Source organism: Tyto alba, unplaced genomic scaffold (assembly GCF_018691265.1).
Source record: "Tyto alba isolate M040663 unplaced genomic scaffold, T.alba_DEE_v4.0 Super-Scaffold_7, whole genome shotgun sequence".
In the NCBI taxonomy this organism is placed as follows: Eukaryota; Metazoa; Chordata; class Aves; order Strigiformes; family Tytonidae; genus Tyto; species Tyto alba.
Window position 1 is genome coordinate 22,735,692 of NW_024881328.1, and position 23,533 is coordinate 22,759,224.

At 42.5% G+C, this 23,533-nt stretch overlaps 3 protein-coding genes and 1 long non-coding RNA gene across 9 annotated transcripts; 2 read left to right on the plus strand and 2 right to left on the minus strand.

Annotated features, from left to right (window-relative positions):
• The first annotated feature begins 745 nt into the window (after positions 1-745).
• KLHL23 (kelch like family member 23) lies at positions 746-7,608 on the plus strand. 2 transcript variants are annotated; one of them, XM_032989783.2, is made up of 3 exons: positions 746-2,304; positions 3,802-3,954; positions 6,221-7,608. In XM_032989783.2, the coding sequence occupies exons 1-3, from the start codon at positions 1,080-1,082 to the stop codon at positions 6,595-6,597; spliced, it is 1,755 nt and encodes a 584-aa protein (XP_032845674.2). In that variant the 5' UTR covers positions 746-1,079; the 3' UTR covers positions 6,598-7,608. The 2 variants fall into 2 exon arrangements, with proteins under 2 accessions (XP_032845674.2, XP_009961551.3); XM_009963249.3 differs by lacking the exon at positions 6,221-7,608 and adding an exon at positions 4,532-5,684.
• A 549-nt stretch (positions 7,609-8,157) lies between these two features.
• Positions 8,158-18,482, plus strand: SSB (small RNA binding exonuclease protection factor La). Of its 4 annotated transcripts, none has more exons than XM_032989741.2 (12): positions 8,158-8,282; positions 12,582-12,753; positions 14,262-14,365; positions 14,528-14,702; positions 14,854-14,961; positions 15,061-15,161; positions 15,407-15,478; positions 15,563-15,605; positions 16,330-16,470; positions 16,837-17,020; positions 17,182-17,313; positions 18,027-18,482. In XM_032989741.2, exons 2-12 carry the CDS (start codon positions 12,688-12,690, stop codon positions 18,122-18,124), a joined length of 1,224 nt encoding a protein of 407 aa, XP_032845632.2. In that variant the 5' UTR covers positions 8,158-8,282; positions 12,582-12,687; the 3' UTR covers positions 18,125-18,482. The 4 variants fall into 4 exon arrangements, with proteins under 4 accessions (XP_032845632.2, XP_032845634.2, XP_032845633.2 ...); XM_032989742.2 differs by having other exon boundaries at positions 8,169-8,282; positions 12,679-12,753; XM_032989743.2 differs by lacking the exon at positions 14,262-14,365.
• Positions 10,077-12,575, minus strand: LOC116960883. The gene is made up of 2 exons (XR_004406649.2): positions 12,048-12,575; positions 10,077-11,773 (listed from the first exon to the last, which is right to left on the minus strand). It is a non-coding gene; the product is annotated as an uncharacterized LOC116960883 (long non-coding RNA).
• METTL5 (methyltransferase 5, N6-adenosine) lies at positions 18,139-23,526 on the minus strand. 2 transcript variants are annotated; one of them, XM_032989745.2, is made up of 9 exons: positions 23,337-23,524; positions 23,076-23,200; positions 22,268-22,389; positions 21,481-21,595; positions 20,846-21,027; positions 20,363-20,445; positions 20,017-20,068; positions 19,284-19,333; positions 18,139-18,247 (listed from the first exon to the last, which is right to left on the minus strand). In XM_032989745.2, the coding sequence occupies exons 3-9, from the start codon at positions 22,374-22,376 to the stop codon at positions 18,194-18,196; spliced, it is 645 nt and encodes a 214-aa protein (XP_032845636.1). In that variant the 5' UTR covers positions 22,377-22,389; positions 23,076-23,200; positions 23,337-23,524; the 3' UTR covers positions 18,139-18,193. The 2 variants fall into 2 exon arrangements, with proteins under 2 accessions (XP_032845636.1, XP_032845637.1); XM_032989746.2 differs by lacking the exon at positions 22,268-22,389 and having other exon boundaries at positions 23,076-23,526.
• Between the last annotated feature and the right edge of the window lie 7 nt (positions 23,527-23,533).

The window sequence follows — 23,533 nt, forward strand, 5'->3', positions numbered from 1 at the left end:
CAGCATGTGAGGAAGGATGGCAGAGGGCCGTGTCCATGTACACTGCCCAGTTCAGATTCCTCATTTTGTTCATGCTTCTGGTGTGCATCATGGAGGAAGAGCCACCAGTAATTAAAAAAAAAGGATGCTTTTTAAGCTGTGTAGGGCAGGAGCTCTCTTAATTTCTCTCTGTGAGTACTGCTGGCACTTGGCTAGCAGTGACGAATACCCACCTCCTTTTGGTAGAAGCCGCTGCCAGTCCTTTCAACCCAGGAGAGCTCTGGCAGGGCTGGGGGAGCCCGGCTGCTGGATCCAGAGGATCCAAACCGTGGTGCAGGTGAAGGAAGGAGCACAGCTGCTTAAACCCAGAGGATGCTGTTTCAAACACTTTTAAAGGTTGCCATTGCAGAAAATGTTTTGCTAGCAGAGGAGAGAAAGACTTCTTGAATTGTGAACTACGTTCTCAGAAGTGGTAAAAGCCAATATAACCTTCTTCCCGAGTACTCTGTTTATAATTGGAGCCTGTTTGTCAGCACAGCTTGTGTCCGTCCTTTGCACCCTGCCAGAGTCAGGTGTTTGAGCAGGGCTCTGGCCGCCCCCTCCCGAACCTGCCCTTGTGTGATGGGGGGGGCCGCTGCCGCTCGCTGCCCTTCCCAGCACGGCTCCTCCGCAGGCAGAGGCGGCTCCAGGTGGCTCTGCCGGGCGGCTGCCGGCCACCGGGCTGGCCACGCTCCCCACGCCTCCGCCTCTGTCCCTAACGCGGCCGGGCCTTCTGTCGCCCTCCCCGTCAGCCGCTTGCCCCCCGCCCCGGGGGCGGGCGGCCCCCGCTCAGCAGCGGCGGGGGGGGGGCCGGGCCCCGCTGCCCCCGCGGCAGGGCCGGGCGGGGCACCGAAACAGGAGCTGCCGCCCCGGCCCCGCCGCCTCCCGCGGGCAGCGGCTCTTCCAAAGATGGTCACGGGGAAGCCGCGCTCCGCCCCGGGCGTAAGTTCCGCGCGGGGCGGGGCGGGGCGCGGACAAAGCGGCGCGGAGCCCGGCGCGGCCGGTGGCCCCCGCGGCGCGGCGCGTCCCGTCCCGCCCGCTTTGTGCCGCGGGTCACGGCGATGGCCCTGGCCCTGGCCGCGGCCGCGCAGGAGGACTACGCGTACCTCTACCAGGACTCCTCTCACCCCGCCGGCTTCCTGGAAGCGTTCCGGGCGTTTTACCGGGACGGGCTGTTCACCGATATCACCCTGCAGTGCGCGTCGGGGGTCATCTTCCACTGCCACCGAGCCGCCTTAGCGGCTTGCAGCAATTATTTTAAAGCCATGTTCACAGCCGACATGAAAGAGAAATCTAAAACCCAGATCAGGCTTCCCGGGCTCAGCCACGCCGTACTGGAAGCCCTCGTGAATTATGCATACACATCGCAGATCCAGATAACAAAGAGAAATGTCCAAAGCCTACTCCAGGCTGCAGACCTCCTCCAGTTCGTGTCAGTAAAGAAAGCCTGCGAGCAGTTTCTGGTGAGGCACTTAGATACTGACAACTGCATAGGGATGCACTCCTTTGCCGAATATCATGATTGCTCAGAGCTAGAAAAAGAGTCCAGGAGGATACTGTTGTGGCAGTTTGAAGAAGTGTGGAAGCAGGAGGAGTTCCTGGACATCGGCAAGGAGAAGCTCTCTTATATTCTCTCCAGAGAGAATCTCAATGTTTGGAACGAAGAGGCAACCATTGAAGCTGTTGTTAAGTGGGTTGCACACAACGTGGAAGAAAGAATCGAAGATGTCTATGAACTGCTGAGCTGCATCAAAGTAGACTTAGATAACATGTATCTGAGGTCAGCTTTAAGCCTACAAAAAAAGTGCCGACTTAATGACAAGAAGATAAGGTCACTCATACACAGTGCCCTGAACCTCAAGCCCAAAGGTCTTTCCAGAAGACCCACAGCAGCCATGTATGTGATCGGAGGGTATTACTGGCATCCCTTATCAGAAGTGCACATTTGGGATCCTTTAACCAACGCATGGGTCCAGGGAACAGAGATGCCGGATCACACCAGAGAGAGCTATGGGGTCGCTAGCTTGGGACCAGATGTATATGTGACAGGAGGTTATAGAACAGAGAGCATCGAAGCCCTTGACACCGTCTGGATATATAACAGTGAGAGAGATGAATGGACAGAAGGCTGCCCCATGCTCGACGCAAGGTATTACCACTGCGCAGTTTCCTTGAGTGGCTGCATCTATGCGTTGGGTGGTTACCGAAAGGGAGCTCCAGTGCAAGAAGCTGAGTTCTATGATCCTTTAAAAAAGAAATGGCATCCTATCGCAAACATGATCAAAGGTAGGTAAGCTTTTCATGTGGTGTCTGCTTCAGATGTCAATCCTTTTGCATTTGCCGCTTTTAAGTGCCATGGACACGTTTAAGGTTTGATCCAAGTTCTAGTAAAGTTCATGGGAATCTCTTTTTAATGTTGATGGGCCTTGGTTCAGGTCTTTACTGGCCAAGCGACTGGAAACATCCACGTGCTGTCCTGGGCAGTGCGACAGAACACTGGGGTGGAAAAGCAAGTGGTAGTCTCAGTTTAATTTTGCCTTCTTTCAAGAGTAAAATTTCTGTTCAGATTAGAAATAAATTGGAAAACTACCTGGGTTTAGAGTCCATTCAGTAGAGAGCAAGCTCTAATAAAGGGATTGTATTATTTTAATGGAAGACCAGATTACTAAGATTTTCTGTGTGGTCTTTTATAAAGGTGTCGTCTTCATTTAAAACTTGCCATTTCCTCATATTTCAGTTTATCATCTGCTCAGGATCCTTAGTTTAATCTTTAGCATGAGGATAATGAAAAGCACTAATACCTGTTTGTAGCAGCCAAAATAGTGATCTATTAAATATGCATGAATTTGGATCACAACCTAACTAAAGGGTATTATTTTGTTATAAAATTTATAATCAATTATACATTTTATCATACATTTTTATACTCTAATGCAATTATTTACAATTAATTATAAAATTTTACTGTGAGTTGATGCAACATAGTATTTTTCTACATACATGAGAGTTTTTGGAGGTATCTGTAACAGGAAAAAACACCATGCTCCAAGAACTTTCCTCATTGTGTATTTTACACAAACAATGCTGCTATTCTCTTTTTATTTCCTTTAAAAGCAGAAATGCTATGCTAACACTGTGAGCAGTTACACATTCTGTGCAGTTCTGTCCCATTCTCTGTGTGAAACTCCCTAGATGCTTAAAAACAACACACTAATTTTCTAGTTTTGGTCCATTTTATCTTCCCAGATCCCTTGTTTTATTTTGTTTTGCTCTCCTAGAGACAGAGTTAACATGGCTCCATTCTGTTTGTGTCCTTGTTTATACAATAGCATAATTAATAATAATCATGAGGACTAAAAGTATCAGGAAAGATACCCCGAGACACTGAACGATTGTAACTCCCACTGTCTTTGTCCTTGCCGTATGAGTGACTTTTCAAAATCTCTTTAACTTCGTGAAATATTAAAAGTAGTTCCCTATTCCAAAACCAATGTGACAGTGTGTCTTCAATTACAGCATAAAAATTCTGTGAAATAATATGTGACTGCGTGATAGGCAATATGTATCAGTTACTGCAGTTTTATCTAATTGCTCTTGATTTATGCTGATAAAATAAGGTGTCTTGAGAAGTCTATTTAATTTCACATTCAGTTAAATACTTGCAAGCATAATTTCACCCGAAAATGTTAATTAATAAGTCATTGAAATGGGATTACAGCTGGAAGTGACCGTTGTTGTTGCGCGCAGTCTGAAGGTGTGTTGTGACTTTCACACTGTGTACAGGTGTTGGAAATGCCACCGCCTGTGTCCTGCATGAAGTCATCTACGTAACCGGAGGCCACTATGGGTACAGGGGAAGTTGCACCTATGATAAAATCCAGAGATACCATTCAGGTAGTAATGAGTGGAGTATAGTCGCCACAAGTCCGCATCCAGGTAAACAGTAATTTCTGTAATGAGCATAGAGCTTGATCTGACTACTTGCCTCTGGGAGTCTTTAAGCCCACCTAAGAGTTTCTGGCGTGTTCCTAATAAAAGGAGCAATGCCTGAAGGGCAGCAAGGGCCAGAGTGGGATCATCTCCCATTTCCAGACTCAGAGAGGGAAAGGGAAGACCCTCTTCAGGCATCTGTTCTATAGAAATCACTATATAAACATTGAACTAAGGAATGGCTGCATTCTATTAAATGATACAGTAAACTAACTTTCCATAAAATCTATCTATTCATAGGCATTTGTCAAAAATCACATGAATTTTCAAAGGGTTTTCTCTACATTCTGCATTTGGTAACAGTAAGTTTTTAAAGCGATTCTCACTAAGTACTGGTGCTCATGTCTGTGTCTTCTGTAATACCTTGAGCTTGCTTTTACCAAGTGTAGCAGAAAATCCTGAGGTGTCTCCTAAGCTCAGTGAAGAAACCTGTCCGCTCTGCGATGCCCAATGTTTGTCATGTCGTTGCAGTTTAAGTTAACTTTATCATGCTGAGTTGAACTGTATTCCTTTCTTCCTGAAGAATATGGATTGTGTTCAATTACATTACAAAACAAGATCTATTTTGTGGGTGGACAGACCACGATCACGGACTGCTATGACCCAGAGCAAAACGAGTGGAAGCAGATGGCTCACATGATGGAGAGAAGGATGGAGTGTGGTGCTGTGGTTATGAATGGATGCATCTATGTTACAGGAGGATATTCCTATTCAAAAGGAACATACCTGCAGAGCATTGAGAAATACAACCCGGAGCTGAATAAATGGGAAGCAGTAGGTAATCTTCCCAGCGCTATGCGGTCACATGGCTGTGTCTGTGTGTATAACGTGTGAACATCTAATTTTCATATTGCTGTTACAGAAAACAGCAGATGCAGTATTCATAATAGTACCGATTACCTCATGAATGAGATGTGTAATATAGTCTCTTAGTGCACATTGTTAAAAATCAGGTATAATTTGTCTTTATTTTAAACAGTTCAGAAATATAAGTGTAGTAACGAGATTTCCATGTATTTTTCAGTCCAATCATTCTTTGTCATGAAAGTTTTCAAATGACTCTCTTACAATACTTTGTGCAACTATATAGGAACTACTGTGAAAAACAGATTTGTTCTCATTAATCACTGAGTGGAACTATGATCTGGTGCACTAAGGTGAGTGAAACTAAACAAAATGCCCTGCATTTCTGTGGACTACTGAGCTTAAGATGATATCTTTGATACTCTAAAGATAGCTGTAGAAGTGGTTCATTGCCACAAGCTAAGTTGTTGTACATACAGAGCAAAATCACTTGGATAACTGTTATCACATCCAGAAATCATGGCCAGTTACAGGATGCCTCTGATTCTACCTTCAAATGGCAGAGGGAGTAGCACAGGCTGGGAGTGAGGGCAGAAATGTCATGCATTAGCTCCAGAGCACAAGCTGAAAGTGTGCACGAGTATTCCAACTGGATTCCCTCCCATGGCTGCAGCCCTTCCCGAGCTGCTCTGGCGTGGGACATCCCCACATGCTTCAGTCCTCCCAGTGCTGAACAACAGCGGGATCTGCTTTTTCCCACAAGACCCCATCTTCTCCGTGTACAATCACTTTGATCAGCCATGCAAAACACAGGCCATAAGTCAATGTCTGCTCCACCGTAGATCTTCATGGGTGGCAGGGGGGGCCGCCCTGCCGTCTCCCCACAGGATACAGGAGGGTCTCTGCTCCGGCACACCTCCCCCCTCCTTTCTTCCTCCGTTCCTCCACTGACCTTGGTGTTCACGCAGCTGCTGGAACTCCTCCTCACAAGTCCGACTGCCTGTCACCACGTCCCTTCTTAAATACGTTATCGCAGAGGTGCAGCTGATTGGCTCAGTTTTGGTGCAGAAGTGGAGCTGACTTGGAGCTGGAGGATCTTTGAGAAGCTTCTCACAGGGGGCCACCCCTATAGCCCCCTCCCCTGCCACCAAAAAAAACGCCACCACTCACTCAACCCAGGACATTGAATCATTAGTGCAGTGACTTCTTCGGATTTGTTTTTTCCTTAAAGCTTGTATAGATAGTGCAATGTGGGGCTTGTTATTAGCCCAGTTACCTGAGGGAGCAAGGTGCAGCTGTGTTGTCTTTCTCTGTGTGTGTAAGCTCCCCTCTAACGCTGGACTCCTGTCTGGGTTCAGCCATGTTTTGCAGGGAGGTATAAGCCTTAAAATTATCAATTTTTTTTCAGGTTTTATGAAAACCAGTAACAGGATAGAGGAGAGACAGACTGAAAGGAAGCACGAGTTGTGTGGAAAGTACAAGGTGGCAAAGCCTTCCCAGTGCCAAGGAGGTGGCTGTGAAGAGCGTGCCTGCTCCTGCCTTTGCTGCCCCTCACCCAGTTCTCTTTCAGCTGCTGTGAGGCCACGCAGTCTGACAGTGGTGATCCAAGTGCAGAAATGCCTCGTGGAGCAGAGGGGCTCTTTTTGCCCAGATCAGTTCCCCAATCCAGTTTATAAAGCGACTGCAGAGACAGCTGTTAGCCATCGGCATGGGAGGCAGGGACAGCACAGGCCTGCCGTAGGGTACGGTGGGAGCTTCCCACACCAGCACTGCCACCTAAAATGAAATTTTGGTTTTATTAGATTTATCAGATACTATGAAAGGAGCTTTCCAAGCAGATAAGCCCTGAGTTTATAATATTTCTTGATCATAAGCATTTTCAACATTTTTTTTGTTCTTTCACATTTTTATGCTATTTCTGACTTGCATTTGATTGCTGATAGCAGGCAGCACTCAACTCTGAGCTTTGATGTGAAGTTCTGTGATGTATATATAGTTCTTGTTTTGATGTCTTTGTGTGTCACTTTACTATGTCAGAAGCTCATGTGCGCATGGGTTCAGTGTTTTGCTTCATTATCCATCCCACTGAGAGCTATTTAAGGTTCCAATGCAATTTGCTCAAAGACTCTAAACTGTAAAGAGGTGTGCGGAATTGAACACTGATGCTGTTTGAAATGTGTGGGCTGGGCAGGTGGGCAAAAGAAATAAAGTGAATGTTTCTCCTGGAAATCTCCATAACCGAGAATTGTTCGGAGGCAGATGGAGATTTAAAGGACATCGCGAGAGCACGGAGGTGATCTTTGTATTGAACAAAGTGAACTGAATGTCTGTAAGTTATTTTTCAGTGCAAAACATGTACCTGCGAAGCTTCATGTTTGTCAAAAAACATGAGCATAGAACAGCTGCTTGTGGCTGGCCCTGAGGTTCATTCCGGCCCGTATCCTGTCACTGACAGTCCTAAGTCAGTAAAAGGATGAGAGAACAAGGCAAGGACTGATAAAACCTCCCAGCCACCTCCTGTCCTCTGCTTCTGAACAAGGTGCCCCATGTTGGTTGGAGCACAGGCGCTGGAAGCCGGAGCCTGCTTTCTGCCTCTGGGCACCCTGTAGCTGTGATACGCTGCTGCTTGGCCCCCTGTGCAACTTCAAAGTGAAAAACAACCTTTAGTTCTTGTACACTAGGAGTAATACTGCCTAGTGAGAATGCTGCCTAGGGCTTCAGCTGAGTCCTGATTTTTTATGTATTTTTGAATGTGTTAGAATAAATGGAGTGTAGAAGTTCAGACTTGCAGTTTAATTGTGACTGGTGCTATTTTTTACAATAACCTACACAGCCCTGTTAAATGTGTCCGTAGCACACCCCAGGAAGGTGTGTGGCGATCGGGTGTTGAGCACAGGCGGGAATAGAATTCGGTGAGGGGAGCCGGGATTCCGGCTTCTGGTCAGTAACTTGTGCATCCTAGGGGAGGTGGAAAGCTTCAAGCGGTGGATCTTAGCCATCCGTGCGACAGGGTTTTAATGGTAAAGAGCTGAATGTGAACACTAAATTATTGTGCTATTGGACCTGTATTATGGGGGACAGTCTTACTGTTTCACTTGCAAACTAGGAAATGAATCAGTACGTAAGTCAGACCTGCGGGTAAGTCGGTACTCTTGCTAGAGAAGCTTTCGGTTACGTTTTCTGTGACCAGACCCGGTAGCCTGTCAGTGGGAGCGCGGCACGCGGCCCCCCCCCCCCTTCCCTCAGGCGCAGCCCGCGGGCGGCGGCGCTTCCTCACGGCCGTTCCCGCCTCTGGGCCGGGCCCCGCCCCCCCCGCCGCGGCGCTCGCGCTGCCGCTCCGCCCCCGCCCCGGAAGCGGCGGCCACGTGAGCGGCAGGAGGGCGGAGGCTGTTGGGCCGCGCGGCGCCGTGTGCGGCCTTTGAAGCGGCGGAGCGGGGCAGCGCGGGGGCCGGTTCCCGGAGCTGCGGCAGGTCGGTGCTCGGGATGGCCTCTCGGCCCCCTCCACCCCCCCATGCCTTCCCCCGCGCCGGGCCCCTCTGAGGGGCGGCAGGGGAGCGGCGGCCGGGCCGGGCCGGGCGGCGCGGGGAAGCACGTGCCTCCCCTGTCGCGGCGGCTGGGACAGGAGCGGGGGGCGGCGGGCGGCGGACAGCGGCCGGAAGCGCTTCAGGCGGCGGTTGGGCGCGTTACCGGTGCGGGGGGCGAGCGGCTGCCCCAGGCGGGGCCGCGGTGGTGTCGGGGCGTCCCGGGGCGCACCGGCGGGTCTCCCGGCATGGGCGGCCAGGGCTCCGGAGCCGGCATTTCTATCGCTGAAATCCTTCCCGTAAGAAATTCCTCATATTGCAGTGAGTCTACTCAGAAACCAACTGGGAAAGTAGCATCCGCGGTAACGAGGGGTGGCGGTTAATCCTTGCCAGAAGAGCTGTGTTTTGATACAATCTAGTCGGAAGGCTCAGACCTCTTACACACGGGTTTCTGAACAGCACGTTGCATGAGTAACAGTTCCGCGATACTTTTTTTTTTTTTTTTTTTAAATAGAGCCTTTCCCTCTTATATAGTAATGGTAAAAGCTGTTAGCCTGCAACTAAACCTTGCCCAGGCCTTGAAACTAAATGGCTGATAAGATGAAAATCCACTTGAGAGTTCTTTTGGGATGATTACCTAATACAGCACGAGATCAAATTGATCTAGTTAATAGGGCTTGACTGTAATTTTCCATTTGTAATTTACGTCTCATGCCCACTTGCGTTATTTTAACTTGTTTTCATTTTGAGCGGTACTGATACACACTGTTGTTGCACAGGAATGGGTCAGTATGGTCTACTGAGAAAGCACTAAACGTAAAATTATATGTAGGATCCTGCATGCTGTTCAGCCTGCGATTGTTCTTCAATGGAGCTAGCTTTTTATCAGTCTTCATGGCTGCACAGCAACTGAAAACTATTGATCTGGAAGTTGGATCCAGAAGACTAGCTTGTGCCAAATGACTGAGCTGAAGAGTTTAAAGTGAGCATGTGCAACAAGACTAGAATTTCTTTTAGATTAGAAGGCTGCTTCTGCTTTTATTTTAAATGGGTTAGAGCTCGATCAGTGTCTGAACTGAATTCCACATACTGCAAGCTTGAGTCTTCCTTAGTATTGCCTTCACCTTGTTACTTGCAGCTGAACAGGTGATTTTTAGAAAAACTTTTCCAGCTGTAAGACAATCTGAAGGATTTGTCCCAGGTCTTGTGTTGTTTTACACTTCTGTACAGTTTGGATTTTACCTTGAAAATACTGCTAAGGAAATGGGCTTTGGTTTTCATTTCTTCTTAGCAGTGGAGCTGAGCCTTATTATGTGGAAAGTGAGTTGCTTGTTCCAGGTGTTCTAGTACCCGGAGTGAGGCAGACTGGGAGAGCTGGGCAAGTGCAAGAAAGACAGGGTATTCACGGATATAACAGGGCTGAAGGAGTTTAGGTGGCAGAAGCTAGGTGAAGACCAAAGCATATGTTTTTTCGCTACGTTTCACAGCATTATTATCTTGGCATTTCGTAATGGTTTCTTGGGTATCCAGCAGCAGAAAGAAGGCTGTCCTGCATATTTAAGACTGGTGCGGTCTTTGGCAAGGCTAGAAGAGCCAGGCTACTCAGGGCAGACTAAAGGGGGGTTCTCTGAATGACAAAACCAAAGCAGTCAACAGCTTTACAAACAGATTCTTTTGTAGTTATACTATCTCAGACATGCTGCCTCTGCATCATCCTCACCTCATTAACTGGGGTAGAACTGCTGGGGATTTGGCAGCATGCAGCCAAAAGGTTCCAAGTTTTATTTTAACAGCTTGTATTGAGGGAGAACTTGCTCCAAGAAATCCATGCACTGTTCTGCCTGACAGGTAAACAGCAAAGACCACTGAAGGAGGAAGCAGATACAACCTACTTGGAGGCTGGTCTATATTTCACACTTACAGAAGAGTACAAAGCAGCTGTCTCCACTCAGCTCTTTCTTAACAGTGTGCTTGACATCAGCAGACCAAATGGAAGGTGTTGAAGGAAGATTCCTTTATCCGGCTCAATCTGTATTTCAGGGTGCACCAGGAGATTGTCTCTGTTTTAGAGTTCCAGAACATATTGTTAATGCATTTTTCTTAAAAGTGGGATACATGACTAAAATATGAATTAATTTTTTTTCCTCAGAATATGCAAGAGAGCAAAATTTTTTACATCTCTTAGTAAATTAGTATGTCTTCTTAAACCTTAATTGAGCTGTTCTGTGAAAAGCACCCATAAAGAAATAGTTCACTCAAATATGTTGCCTAATGCTTGAAAAAATCTGCCACACTTGGAGAAGAGACTTTGCAATGCGAGGTAAATCAGCAAACTAAGGTTAGAGAATATGAGGATTCACTTAGCTGCCATTCAGTACATTTTTTTTTTTTTGACCCTGAGGATATAGTTTAATGTCAAACCTAACCCGCTACAACTGCTTGCTGCCCCAGAAAGATTTTTCTCGTTATTTTTCACTCTTGTGCTCCCTGCCCTAACAGCTCCACATCAGTAGTCTTTTCTACAAGCTGAATCAAGTCAGTGATAAATTTATCTAATGGAACTGTTCTTCCCTTTCTTCAATAGGGGTTAACTTTCTGTTGGATTAGGTGTTACAGCAGCACACAAGGAGTGTGGTCAATTAGTTGATAGACTGCCATTAAATTACACAAAATTAGGTATAATGTAAAATAGAACACTGGTTTCTCTCACAAGTCTGGTGTTGTGGATGATGTGGCAGGGGAGTGTTAAGATAGTGCTGAACTGATTAAGTCTCCTGTAGTCAGGGTTGCTAGTGTGAGACATCTCTAAAGTAACTGTAAGTGTTAGCTTGTGTACTTGTGGCCTGGATTTTTTGTAAAAATTGTGCTTTATAGACAAATGGATCATACTCTGAACATAGCTGTCAACTGACACTTGCTGAAGTCATGCTTTAAAGTGTTACAATGTGAGGTACAAGTGTAAATCCAGTAGTGGAGACCTGGATGCAAATTTTAAGGTGGTTAAGTGCCTAGATTAAAAAGAAATACCAGCAAGTCAAAAGATGTACGGTAGTCTCAAGACCAGGAAGAGGAAATAGGAATACTGCAGACGGCAATAGGTTGAACAGTGATTGTTGAATTAAACTACTAAAGTAAGAAGATGGGGCTGCCAGGCAGGTGTTCTGAGGAAGAACATGATTTCCTGTGACAAGGGAGCCTCAGGGGAGTTTTCCCTGCTTCTATGTTGTCAGTCATCTTGATGCTCTGAAAGATGTTACTGTCCTGCAAGTGACAGAAGAGTGGAAAATATATGCTTAAATCTCCCAATAAACCACGCAAGACATGAGTGCAAATCCATCTTCACCTGTAGTCTTAATGATCACTGATCTGTGCAGTGGAGTAACTGGGGGCCATGACACTGCTTCATCTTCTGTAGCTGGATTTAACAAGTATGATAGTGCCTAAAGGGAGAAGGAAGAAATCTGTGCTTCATAGTTCAAAACTGAATTCAAACTGATTTCTTACATCTTTATAAATTCATTTTTCCTCGAGGATTACTCTTCACACTCTGTCCTTATCTTTTAAGCAACTAGACAGACATTTTCTGATCCCAATTAACTTTCTGGCCAGTAGCTGCTTTTTTACCAACTGTGTAGTGCCTGCATCTGAGGTACTGGGATTATAGGCTTAATGCCAGTTAAATGAAGAAGTTACTTTCAAGTTAAAACATCTTACCTCATATCAAAGATGCTTGATTCAGTATTCAGGCAGAACTGCAGTGAAGACAAGTTTGTAAAGGAGAGAACTAGGCATCTTTAGGATGTGTTAGTAAATGCAAATGTTTCATTCCTTCCTCCAGTAAGTTCCTTGAACTTTAAAAGATTGATTAGGAGGCAGAAACCTCAGGCAAGTTTCTAATGATACCTATTTAGGAATGTTAAACAATTTTCATTATTGATGTTTTACATAGTGAGGAGAGGTTGGATTTCAGTTAAAGAACAAATGTTAGCTCTCAGGTTTGTTGTTAGGTACTAGCTGAGGACCTGTGCCTAGAAAAAGGTAAATAACAAATAGTGCTATAAAGTGCCAGCATTTTTTTTATTTATCTTGAATGTAGAATGCCAAATGTTGCCTTAGCCAAAGTATTTTACTTTTTTTTTTTTTTTCCCCAGTTGTTTTATAGTTCTTCTTGGAGTTCTGCAGTCGCGTTTAAAGCTGGCTCACAAGCATGAATGTATGGCTAATTTACTTGTCTGTTATCCCATTTAGATGAGGCTGCACTGAAATACAACACTATACGAATATAAGTCTGTAGAAGGTACTATTCAATCCTTCGTGCCTTTGCTTTATATTTTCTTCAACACAGCTGGTGAAAATGGCTGAAAATGGAGATGGTGAAAACATGTCTATTTTGGAAAGCAAAATCTGTCAGCAAATTGAGGTAAGTTCAATTTATAGTTTGGGATGTGGACTAAGATGTACTTTTGGAGACTGATTAGTAGAGCCTTGGTTAATGGGAAGTTAACTGCATAGAGAGTTAGATTTGAATTTTCATCTCTTTAAAAAATGTGTCACAGGTCTATGACAGGTATTTAATACTTCAAGATAATTCACAATTGTAGTCTAAGTTGAAAGTAATACTCATATAGAGTTGCCTGTAAGACCACCATTTAAAAACACAGAAAGTTTAACTTGCTAGTGTTTCAGGTACTATAGCAAGTGACTGTATCATTAAACAATTTATTACTGTGTTCACTGGGGTTATTCTATCTGTGCAAATGGGAAGATTAATTTTCATCCTATATGACTTAACTTTTTTTGGGGAAAAAAATCCTCCTACTCGGGAATCTGTCCTGGTCAAAATATTAGCACATCAGATAACTTGCTATTATGATTAACTGCTTTGCAATTTATTGCTACAAATTACAATTTAACTTATGTACCTACTTTAGATTAACTACTTCTCACTCTAGAGGCTTGGAGGTTTGCCCTACAATGGAAAACTGAGTACATCATTTAAAGTGACATCTAGAACAGAACTGTTTTCCTGAAGGACAAAAATACAGCTGCACATGAATCCCCATTAGCATTTGGAGCTGTAGTCATTATTTATGGAAAAAAAAACAAAACAAAACAACAACAAAACCCCCAACAACAACAACAACAAAAAACAAAAACAAACAAAAAAAAACCCCAACAAAACAACAAACAGAGATTGAGGAAAAACAGCAAAGCTAGGCTTATGGTAATGTGAGTTTGAGGTATACTAGGTGGAGAGGTATTGTTGTTGCACTTTTTGAAGCATGGTGATATTGGTGGTAACACTCCAACTTATCCTATGGCTTCAAGTATTTGACCCTAGTTAGATGACTGCTAGTAAGCAAAAGAATCTGATTAACTTGTCTGTCTTGGACTGAATTGTCTTCCCATGCTGGACATGATCAAAATGAGAACATAGTAAATTAAGATATAAAAATTGTTTTTATTTTACAGTATTTTCTTGATTGAGACTTAGCAACTTAAGTCTGTATGTATGATTTCTCAGTGTAACAGATATGATATTCTTGCTCATACATTCCTTAAATAAGGACTACGACCTGAATCTGTTGGTGACAAATTTGACTTTTGACTCTGCAGAGCTTGATCAGGTTGACGAATAATTGTGTTAACAGAATAAGCTTCATGCCTTTCCTAAACAAAACTGCAGTCTACCTTTGCCTCATTGGATGAAGCACTGTTTGTTTTTACAGTTTATGTCTTGAAGCTGACTTTTGGAAAAGTATTACATTAAAGCAGGAAGTAATAATTTCCAAAATTCTGATTATTCAGATTGATGAATTTTGGTATGTCTCAATCCATTGCAGTAAATTATCAGATGAAAACGAGTTTTTAAGACTGAGCATTCAAAGACAAATCTCTCTCCCCACCTCCTCCCCTTCTTTTTTACAGTACTATTTTGGCAATCACAATCTACCAAGAGACAAGTTCCTAAAGGAACAGATCAAACTAGATGATGGCTGGGTGCCTTTAGAAGTAATGATCAAATTCAACAGGTAAAACAAAGCACAACTAATCTGGATGGAAGGGTAATTTACAGCTACATATCTCTACTAGGGGACAAATGTCCCTGGTCTGCATGTACAACTCCTATTGCTGCTTTAACATCTGGCTTCAGCTTTGCCTGTTGTAGTAACCTGTGTCTGCTTATTCAATAGGTTAAGTCGCCTTTCAAAAGATTTTAGTGTTATTGTAGAAGCACTAAGAAAGTCCAAGACTGGTTTAATGGAAATAAATGAAGACAAAACTAAAATCAGAAGATCTCCAAACAAACCCCTCCCTGAATTAAATGACCAGTACAAGGCTGCAATTAAAAACAGATCTGTGTATGTTGTAAGTAAACTTCTTCCTTTGCTCTGTGCTGTTCTGCATGACTTTGACTGAAAGCCATATAAGCAAAGCTTGAATTAACTCACACTAGATAGGTTATAATTTCCGACTGTCAGTTTGTTGCATATAATTGAAGCTTGTTGGTATCTTGCAGAAAGGCTTTCCACTAGATGCAACTCTTGATGATATCAAAGAATGGCTTGAGGATAAAGGTCCAGTTGAAAACATTCAGATGAGGAGAACATTGCAGAGAACGTTTAAGGTAGCTCTTGTGATGAACAGTTAGACCTGGGGCAGGGATCCCCCTGGACAACATTCTGTTCAATAACTCTAACACCGAATGTCTCTTACTATTTAACAGGGCTCAATATTTGCCGTTTTTGATAGTGTTGAATCTGCTAAGAAGTTCACAGAGATCCCAAACCAAAAGTACAAAGACACAGAGCTGATAGTACTTTTCAAGTAAGTCCACTTTACTGATATATGAACTAATAATAGTCAGGGATGGATTCAGACAAGAACCTGGCTTGACTTGAGAAGTGCAAGTTTCTACACTGTTGTACTGGTATTGATAGATGTACCTTTGGGAGACTAGCATCCCAACACTGAAAGATAATCTCAACTGTTTATTGGCTACTGCTGTCTTACATAGGTAATTATAATGAAATACTTTAAGTGGTATTAACTTAGCTTATATTCTGCTGAAGGGAGGAGTACTGTACAAAGAAGAATGAAGAAAGGAGACAAAACAAAGTAGAAGCTAAAGCAAGAGCTAAACAGTAAGTCATAATCAATTGAAGTGTCTGGTTTTGCTCACCTGACCACACTTGAGCCAACTCTTAATAAATTTGACTTTTCTACAGGGAAAAAGAAGAAAAACAGAAACAAGCAGCAGACGCTGAAATGGTAGGTGTTTCTTATATCTCTGTACCTGAAAACTGTGCAGTGCTTCCTTTTGTATAGATTTTTCAATCCACACATAACAAACATGCTCCTTCAGCTATATTTTATAAAGCTAACACAGGATATTCAGAGTTTGAAATTCTAGAATATAGAACACTTTTTCTAGAAATTCACGTCAGCTTTTCCCACTAACCTACAGTAAGACATTTAGTCATGGCATTTAATCTTATTTTCAAGAGACTAATTTTGTTTAAAGGATCATATCCTGAATTTAAATTATTAGGCATGTTTACCTGTTCAGAAGTGATCCTAAACACACCATTGAGATCATCCTTCTGTGGTATTTAAAGGATCCAATAAGGATTTAATCGGTATATAGATTTTCAACCTGAGGTATCAGCCTTCAGAAAACTGTTTTGTAGAATGTAAAGAGCAAAACTCTGTTATGGGAAAGGAGTTCTAAGTTCCTCATACATGTATTATAGTAAGGAAAGAAACTTTAAGAAAGGAAAAAAAAAAAAAAAGAGGGGGGCCACACCATGCAAGACTTGGTCATATGCATAAGCTGTGTAGCAAAAATGCTTGGGTTATGGATAGTGATGAGGGGAGTAACTTCAGTTGCTTATTTATCACTACCATGTTTAAATAGTCTTAGGATTGAGGGGAAAAAAATAATATTCAAGCTTGACTCTTCAACAAAAATGTGGGTTTTTTTCATTTCATGTAGAAGTCTCTGGAAGAAAAGACGGGATGTCTTTTGAAGTTTTCTGGTGATCTAGATGATCAAACATGCAGAGAAGATCTCCATGATGTATTCTCTGATCATGGAGAAATCAAATGGATACATTTTGTCAGAGGTGCGAAGGAGGTCAGTAGAATCTTAGACAAGGAGTTAACATACCTGTATTAAAATTTGAAACTGAATGATTAAATGCTTGTTCTCCTTTGTAATCAGTAAAAAGTTATTTGACTGGTGCAATTGCAGAATATTTAATTAAATTATTCATTTAAATTATTTCAAAAGAACAGATAAAGGTTCCAGCATTCTCAGTTGATAAGGTCAAAACTGAAACTGAGAATGTTTGTTAAGGCAGTCTCAGGGTTTTGCTTTAGACATGTTTTACATCAGGCAAGAGTAATGAACTTGCTGAGTTACCTAATGGGATATGTTGTTCATCATTCTAGCTGAATGTTTTTGCAGTAAGATTCAAATGCAAATGTCGCTCTTTTTAAGGGAATTATCCTATTTAAGGATGTTGCAAAAGAAGCTCTGGAAAAAGCCAAAGAAGCACATAATGGAAACTTACAGCTTCGGAACAAGGATGTTACATGGGAAGTGCTAGAAGGAGATGTAGAGAAAGAAGCTCTGAAAAAAATATTGGAAGATCAGCAAGAATTGCTGAAACAGAAAACAAAAGGTCCTCCTTTTATTGATTTAAGCATTTATGATGCCCTAGAAGTGGCACTGTGTGGAAGTAACTGTAAATAGTGAATGCATATTCACTGACTAACTTTAAAGCATTATTTTGAGCTTGCCAGTTAAGTGATTCAAAGTTCCTGATATCTTATATCCCCACAGGACGCAAAATTAAAGGAAAAGGAAGAGGGGGAAAGATACCTCAAGGTGCACACAAGGGGAAATTACAGTTTCAGGGCAAGAAAATAAAGTTTGAGAATGAAGAAGAAGGTGGTGAAGATGATACTAAAACAGGTGTGTCTTCTGTGTACTGGATGCAGTTTCTTTAGTACATGGAGCTATTTTCTGGAGAAGTGCTCATGTTTCCTACAAACATTTCAGATTTGGCCCTACACTGTAGTATTTCTGTCCTCTTGTCAGTATCAGTAAAGTAACTTTAAAGGTCTTGTGCTTGATTCCTTCCAGAACTGTCCAAAAAGCATATTGAAATAATTACTAGATAGCTGAGGCTGTAGTACACAGGGCTGTTCTAAGCATCCTGCATTGAAAGATGGTGGTTGTCAGCAACATTACAGAACTGTACAGACTCTCTCTCGAGGCGATTTTTTATTTTTTTCTTGATGGTATGAGAAGACTAATAGTTCTGCATAGTGGTATTTAGCTTGGAGAAGATGAGCAGCTAAGCTTCTGTTCATTAGATAAAGCACCTGCTTAAACAAAACCCAGTGAAACCTACTTCTGTTAGATTATTTTCCTTCATCTTCTTACCTGCCCTCCTGCTGTGAAGTTATACAGGGAAGAAGCTCTTCTAAGTTGTTGGTATTTTAGAATATCTAGAAGCTTTAAGTCACAGTAATAAGTAAACCCTCTAGCATAGCAATGGCTGTGGATAAACTAGGACTCGTCCTTGAATTTATATGGTAGTAGGGGTTTGTTTTTTCAGATGATTTTGGATAATACTGGAATGCTTTTCTTTACCATAAATGACTATATATTCAATCTTGCAGAACCAGCAAGTCCCAAGAAGAGACCACTAGAAGAAATGGAAAAAGAAGAACCTGCACCAAAACAACTGAAAACAGAAAACGGAGATGGAGATCAGTAATACTAAAATAAATCTAAAAAACAAAATTGTTTTTATTGTTCCATTTTCAATAGGTTTCAAAGACATGCCTCAGTTCAGGAGTTTCTTAGCAGAAAATCTAATGAAATCCACTTCAATGTCAACCTACAAGGAGAGGAAAGATTAATTTTGTTGGGTTACAGCTTTTTTGTTTTTTAAGCAGCATGCTTACTCCTAACATACCACCCTGGAAAACTCTTTTGTATTTATAGTTTTGTTTATACTGTCAGATCCTCTCAACTTCTCTGGCACTTCATTCAAATGTAAAAGGTTCTGGACTCTGTAATCTTGCTGTTATGGTGAATAGCAGCTGCCAATAAATTCAGAACTTAAAACTGCATACTACTGAAGCCTAGATCTTGGTGTAGCATGAAGTCGTTAGCTGTGAAGTACCAAAGGTGAAGGCCAGACTTTCATCATTTAAGTTCAGGTCACCAAGAGAAAAAGATACAGCTGAATAAAGCTTCCAGCAGCTTCTTTGCTACTCAGCATACCTAACAAGCTTCAAATCTTGCTCAGTCTACTCCAGGATTCTCTCTGCTTGCCCTGTGGGAATGGGATACGTCTTCTAGGCCTGCATTCAGCACCCAGGAACATGCCTGTGGGCTTAAGCTTCTGTACATTAGCATCTTGACCAGGTCTTCTATTATGGGATGAAGTGTGCAGCTTCCTCCTGCTTCCCCGTAGGACGGTTCTATGAGGGGTTTCACTGGCTGTAGTTATTTACAGTGTAGAGCACAGAACACTGAAATAATGCTACAGCTGTAAAATCCTAGTTACTTCGGCTTTCATTACTTAATTCAAAGTTCCGGTTGCAGATAGGATCAAGCAAATAACTATTAAAAGTTGAATCAAGGAGGCTACCCTTACCTTTTTCACAACTAGTTGCAGTACTGGCTTTAATCTTTGTATAGCTTTGACTTGCATTACAATGATTCTTTTCCCTGTGCAACTATAAAATGTAGTAACAGCAATGGAACTTGTTGCCATCATAGTGAACTTCTCTCAAGTGCTGTGAGCATTCCTCATCTAGTACATATGGCCCTAAAACTTAAATTGCCTTAACTAGAATTTCTTTACCTGTCCAGTACAATACAGAGCATTTTAGCATTTTATCAGTTTTGTTAGGTTTTATACTTACTGATTTCTTTTTATGGAACTTGTATGATGCTGGTAGGTCATATCTAAGTTCTGGGGAAAATACATACAAAGAATACTTGTTACACTAACATGATTATTAGTCAACTGACTTACATCCTACACCTGTGTTCGTCTGTTGCCCCCTGACAACTGTTTTGACCTCTTGACTAGATTATGACCAAACATTTAAGACAACCACATCAGACAGTAAGTGGATGGCTGAAATGCAGTTGTGTTTCAGGCACCTGTGCAACTTCCATGTCTTAAGTTGTATGAACGTATAAAGCATACAGCTGGTGATATTTAAGAATTTGGAAGATACTTGAACAACTGTCAGAAAAATATTTAGGTGGCTGTAAGGACAGGATGCTTTTTTGTGTCAGGAATTACCTGCGTTTTGCTTTTCTTATTCAGCAACAATCTCCTTTTGAGAAGCAGGAAGGTAGGTAGCTTCTGCTAGAGGGTAAAATCTAGTCCGGGAAGAAATCCAATTCTAATTATGCACAGAATATGTATTCCTCAGAGCCTCATCAAGTGTCTGCTTCTATTCTAGCCAGGTAGCAAGGTATTAAACAGGGCTACTTAGAAAAAGACCTGTGCCATTTTCAGTGTTAAGTCACACTTAAATTTACCGTAGGCTGTTAAGACGGGCTAGTAGTGTTAGATATTAGCCCCCAACAAAATGTTTTGCTTTGTTTTTTTTTTTTTTTTCTTTAACAACAAATTAATCTTACCTGCTATGACTTCCATCTTCACTTCCCATTCATCTGCTTTCTTCTGAATGTGCTGCAATATCAAATAGATATAGGTAAATTTAAAAGCTTGTGTCTACTCTGTCTTATAAACATCTACACCCCTCTACTTATTTAAGAAGTCTCTTGTGCTGTTTTTCAAGCTGAAACATTAGATCACATACATATCTTGGTGTATGCGAGATCAGTTAATTGACACCATTAGTATTTACCCAAAACAAGTTTCATACCCCATAAAGGTGTGAACTGTGAAGCTATAGATACATCATTAATTGCCAGCTATTTCATTGCCTCATTAATGCTTGCCCTACTTAAATGAAGGATTTACCTGCCGCGTTGCAGTTTTGTGAAGGGAATATACAGCTGTCTTTGCCATTTGTAAAGCAGTTTTCAGAAAAATCATATCCATTCCTAGAAAAATGATGAAATTATTAGGATTGTTAAACGCAAGTTTAAACTAGATGATTTAAAGATCTGCTTCATGCTTCAGTTTTTCTGGAGTAATAGCTCTTTTAGAAACAGCACTGAATACATTAAGGTACAGAAAGTATTACTAAAATTTCTCAAATGACTTCAGTAAAAGTGAAAAATCATATGCAGGAGCTGGTTTTGTTTATTTCAAACCCAGTGATTGTTAGTTACAATGTTGAAGTTTAGTTACAATTTTAAAGTTGCTAATCTGGATTTAGGCAACTGATTGCAGATCAACAAAACTAGGTAATTATAATAAAGAAGAGAGATGTTTCGTTAAAAGTGTTTCCCTTGCTATCTCATTCCTAATAATTTCTAACTGACTTTCAGAATTACCTACCTTTATTATGCTTGGTACCAAATGGAGGGTTCATAATAACTGTGTCAAAAGTCTCTACCATGCTATCAGATAAAGAACAGACATCACACTGAACCATGTTGATGTTCGTGAGCTCAAAGTCTTCAATATTGCTATTAAATATTTCCAGTGCATCTGCATCTATGTCAAACCCCACACACAACCTATTTAAAAAAAAAAAAAAAAAAAAAGTGCCACATAGTTGTCTCCTGCAAACTGAAATGGTGTTTAAATTCTGTAGTAAAAGTTTTAATAATGGATCTGTGTACACAACTTGTTTATCCAGGAAATGTAACAAGCATACATCATAAATTCAGTGCTGATAAAAATGCGAGTTAGCTCGGTTGCCCTTTCTCAAATGTCCTTCTGAAGTTTGTGAAGGAAGTTTCATGTGTTCATCTAGTGCTTCAGAGGAAAGCAAACAATATGACTTCCAAATTCATGGCAACTGTCCGTCTCTTCTACTATTTGAACTTGACTGTCTAAACATATTAAAGAGCCTCATTATGCACCAGGTTAGATACCCAAAATTCGTTTACTTCAGCACTGCTACATTGTAATCTTCTTTTCTACTTTTCTATGCTGGAAAAAAATAACAAGCACTTAGTATTACTTACCCTGCTCCTAACATTGCACTTCCAATGCTGAGCATGCCACAACCACATCCTAAATCTGCAATTGTTTTGTTTTCAATATCATCAAAAGTATTGTGAATCGTATAAAGCATACGTGCTGGGGGGAAGAAAAAAAAAAAAAAAAAAAGACACAGGTCAACAATATCAAATATGCGTCTGATTAATCAAGAAAAGCTACTTTTGCCTTCAGAAAACTCTGAACTAAAGGTTTCTTGTTATGCAAAAATTAAGCTGATGTTCTCACTGCCTGTAATTCTATTTTCATTTATACATGAAAAGTCAAAAACATTTTGACGAGACAGAACTCTAGATCTTTGGCGGAGAGATTACACATACAGCTGTGAGTGCTGTTTGTGGAAAAAGTATGCCTCTAAATTTGGGGGAAAACAATAGAAGGATGTAAAAGACTGGCAAACATCATAATTAAGGTATGGATGAGTGTCTGTATATACACTTTTACTGTTTTTTGTGTGTCATGAAAAAAGTCCATTTCAGCTTTCTGATTTACAGATTAAGATGTTTCTATCACAACATTATCTTTTAAATCAATTTACTTGATTTTTGGATTGTACATCAACAATATACTTCTAATGAAAAGAAGTTAATGGATCATTAAAAATAATTAATTGCATTCCTGCTGGATAAAATTTCTCAACTATTTAGTGTGAAGGCTACAAATGAGATAATGCTTTAGAAACACTTTAAAAAAATTTTTAAGTGGTGATGAAGAACTAGTAGAAGAGACAACAGTGCTGTAAGCAAGTTCTACCTGCGATATGAGGTCTTGTTGGATACTGTTCAAGGAGTAGTTTTGGACTTTCAAAAGTATCAACTTGTTGAAGACAGCTTTCTAGTTCTTTAAGCTTTAATTTCTTCATGTTTATAGTTTGACTCGGGAAAAGAATGTGTAATCAGTTACAACAATATAAATAAACTACATATTATCTGAAGTTATTTTGTACTTAAAATCCCGCAGTACTCCTCGGCCTCTCCCCGGTGCTTTCACGCAGCAGTTCTCGGGGAGCAGCAGCCGGCGCACGGCTGAGGGGGGACAAGCGCGGCGGCCCCTTCCCTCCCGCCCGGGCCTCGCCCCGCGGCTCCGTTCCTACCCGCAGGCCTCGCCCGCCGCCGAGAGGCGCCGAGCCCCCGGCCCCGCCACCGAGCACACCGCCCGCTCGCCCAGCAGGTCCCTCTCCGCGGCCGCTGACCCGCACACCCAGCCCCGGCCGCTCCCTGTGCTCACCGCGGCCGGGCCGCCAACCATCCCCCGGCGCCCGGCCGAGCCGCCGCGCCCCGGGCAAGCGGGGGCAACTACACGCGCCCCCTTTTTTTTTTTTTTTTTTTTTTTTTTTTTTTAATTCACAGCTGTTAGCTTTGACCGTCACGTACTACAGACGTGATACGTGTTGTTCCACCCTTACGCGCTATCACTGTTAGGTGCTTGTGAAAGCCCGGGTTGTCCCCCAGCACTTTCTTTGTGGTCAGGAGCGCCATGAGGGGCAGAAGGCAAGAAAGCGGGCTTCTACCTGTCCGGTGGAAAGGACGGCCACTGCGACAAAAGTAACAGATTTACTTACTTTTCTTACGTTTTCCTTCCTATAATCCTGGAGGGAGCCACGCTGCACCGCACGCCCCACACTCCCTGCCCTTACGGAGCTGCAGCACACCTCGCCCGGCGGACAGCCACCGCGGGGGCTTATTGCTGTCAGATAAAAGGTTATTTTCGTTTAGGGATATATTTTTCCTTTGAAGGTATCCCATTACACGGTTGCAAATCTATTTATCGAGCTTTAAAGCTCTCCATCGGCACGCCAGCGACGTAACTCGCCTCCAAATACCTCCTCTCCGGGCGGGAGCCTGCCGGCGCCCCGGGCGGCCCCGCCAGGCTGAACGGCGGTCGGGGCCGCGATGGCTGCCGCGCCCCCCCGCCCCGTCCCGGCCAGAACTTTTAGACCGGCGGCGACATTTTGTGGGGCGGCGGCGCGGTCCGCGCACCCGCGCGCTGCCAGGGCGGGGAGGGCAGAGGAAGAGGAGG

What these genes read in the sequence shown, in the direction of transcription:
- KLHL23 (XM_032989783.2), top strand. Translation starts at nt 1,080, where the DNA reads ATGGCCCTGGCCCTGGCCGCGGCCGCGCAGGAGGACTACGCGTACCTC. An exon ending in TATCGCAAACATGATCAAAG is followed by an intron (nt 2,305 to 3,801) that starts GTAGGTAAGCTT and finishes CACTGTGTACAG; the next exon opens with GTGTTGGAAATGCCACCGCC. An exon ending in CGCCACAAGTCCGCATCCAG is followed by an intron (nt 3,955 to 6,220) that starts GTAAACAGTAAT and finishes ATTTTTTTTCAG; the next exon opens with GTTTTATGAAAACCAGTAAC.
- SSB (XM_032989741.2), top strand. Translation starts at nt 12,688, where the DNA reads ATGGCTGAAAATGGAGATGGTGAAAACATGTCTATTTTGGAAAGCAAA. An exon ending in AAAACAGATCTGTGTATGTT is followed by an intron (nt 14,703 to 14,853) that starts GTAAGTAAACTT and finishes GGTATCTTGCAG; the next exon opens with AAAGGCTTTCCACTAGATGC. An exon ending in CATTGCAGAGAACGTTTAAG is followed by an intron (nt 14,962 to 15,060) that starts GTAGCTCTTGTG and finishes ACTATTTAACAG; the next exon opens with GGCTCAATATTTGCCGTTTT.
- METTL5 (XM_032989745.2), bottom strand. Translation starts at nt 22,376, where the DNA reads ATGAAGAAATTAAAGCTTAAAGAACTAGAAAGCTGTCTTCAACAAGTT. An exon ending in AGTGCAATGTTAGGAGCAGG is followed by an intron (nt 21,028 to 21,480) that starts GTAAGTAATACT and finishes TTTTTTAAATAG; the next exon opens with GTTGTGTGTGGGGTTTGACA. An exon ending in ACAAAACTGCAACGCGGCAG is followed by an intron (nt 20,069 to 20,362) that starts GTAAATCCTTCA and finishes TTGATATTGCAG; the next exon opens with CACATTCAGAAGAAAGCAGA.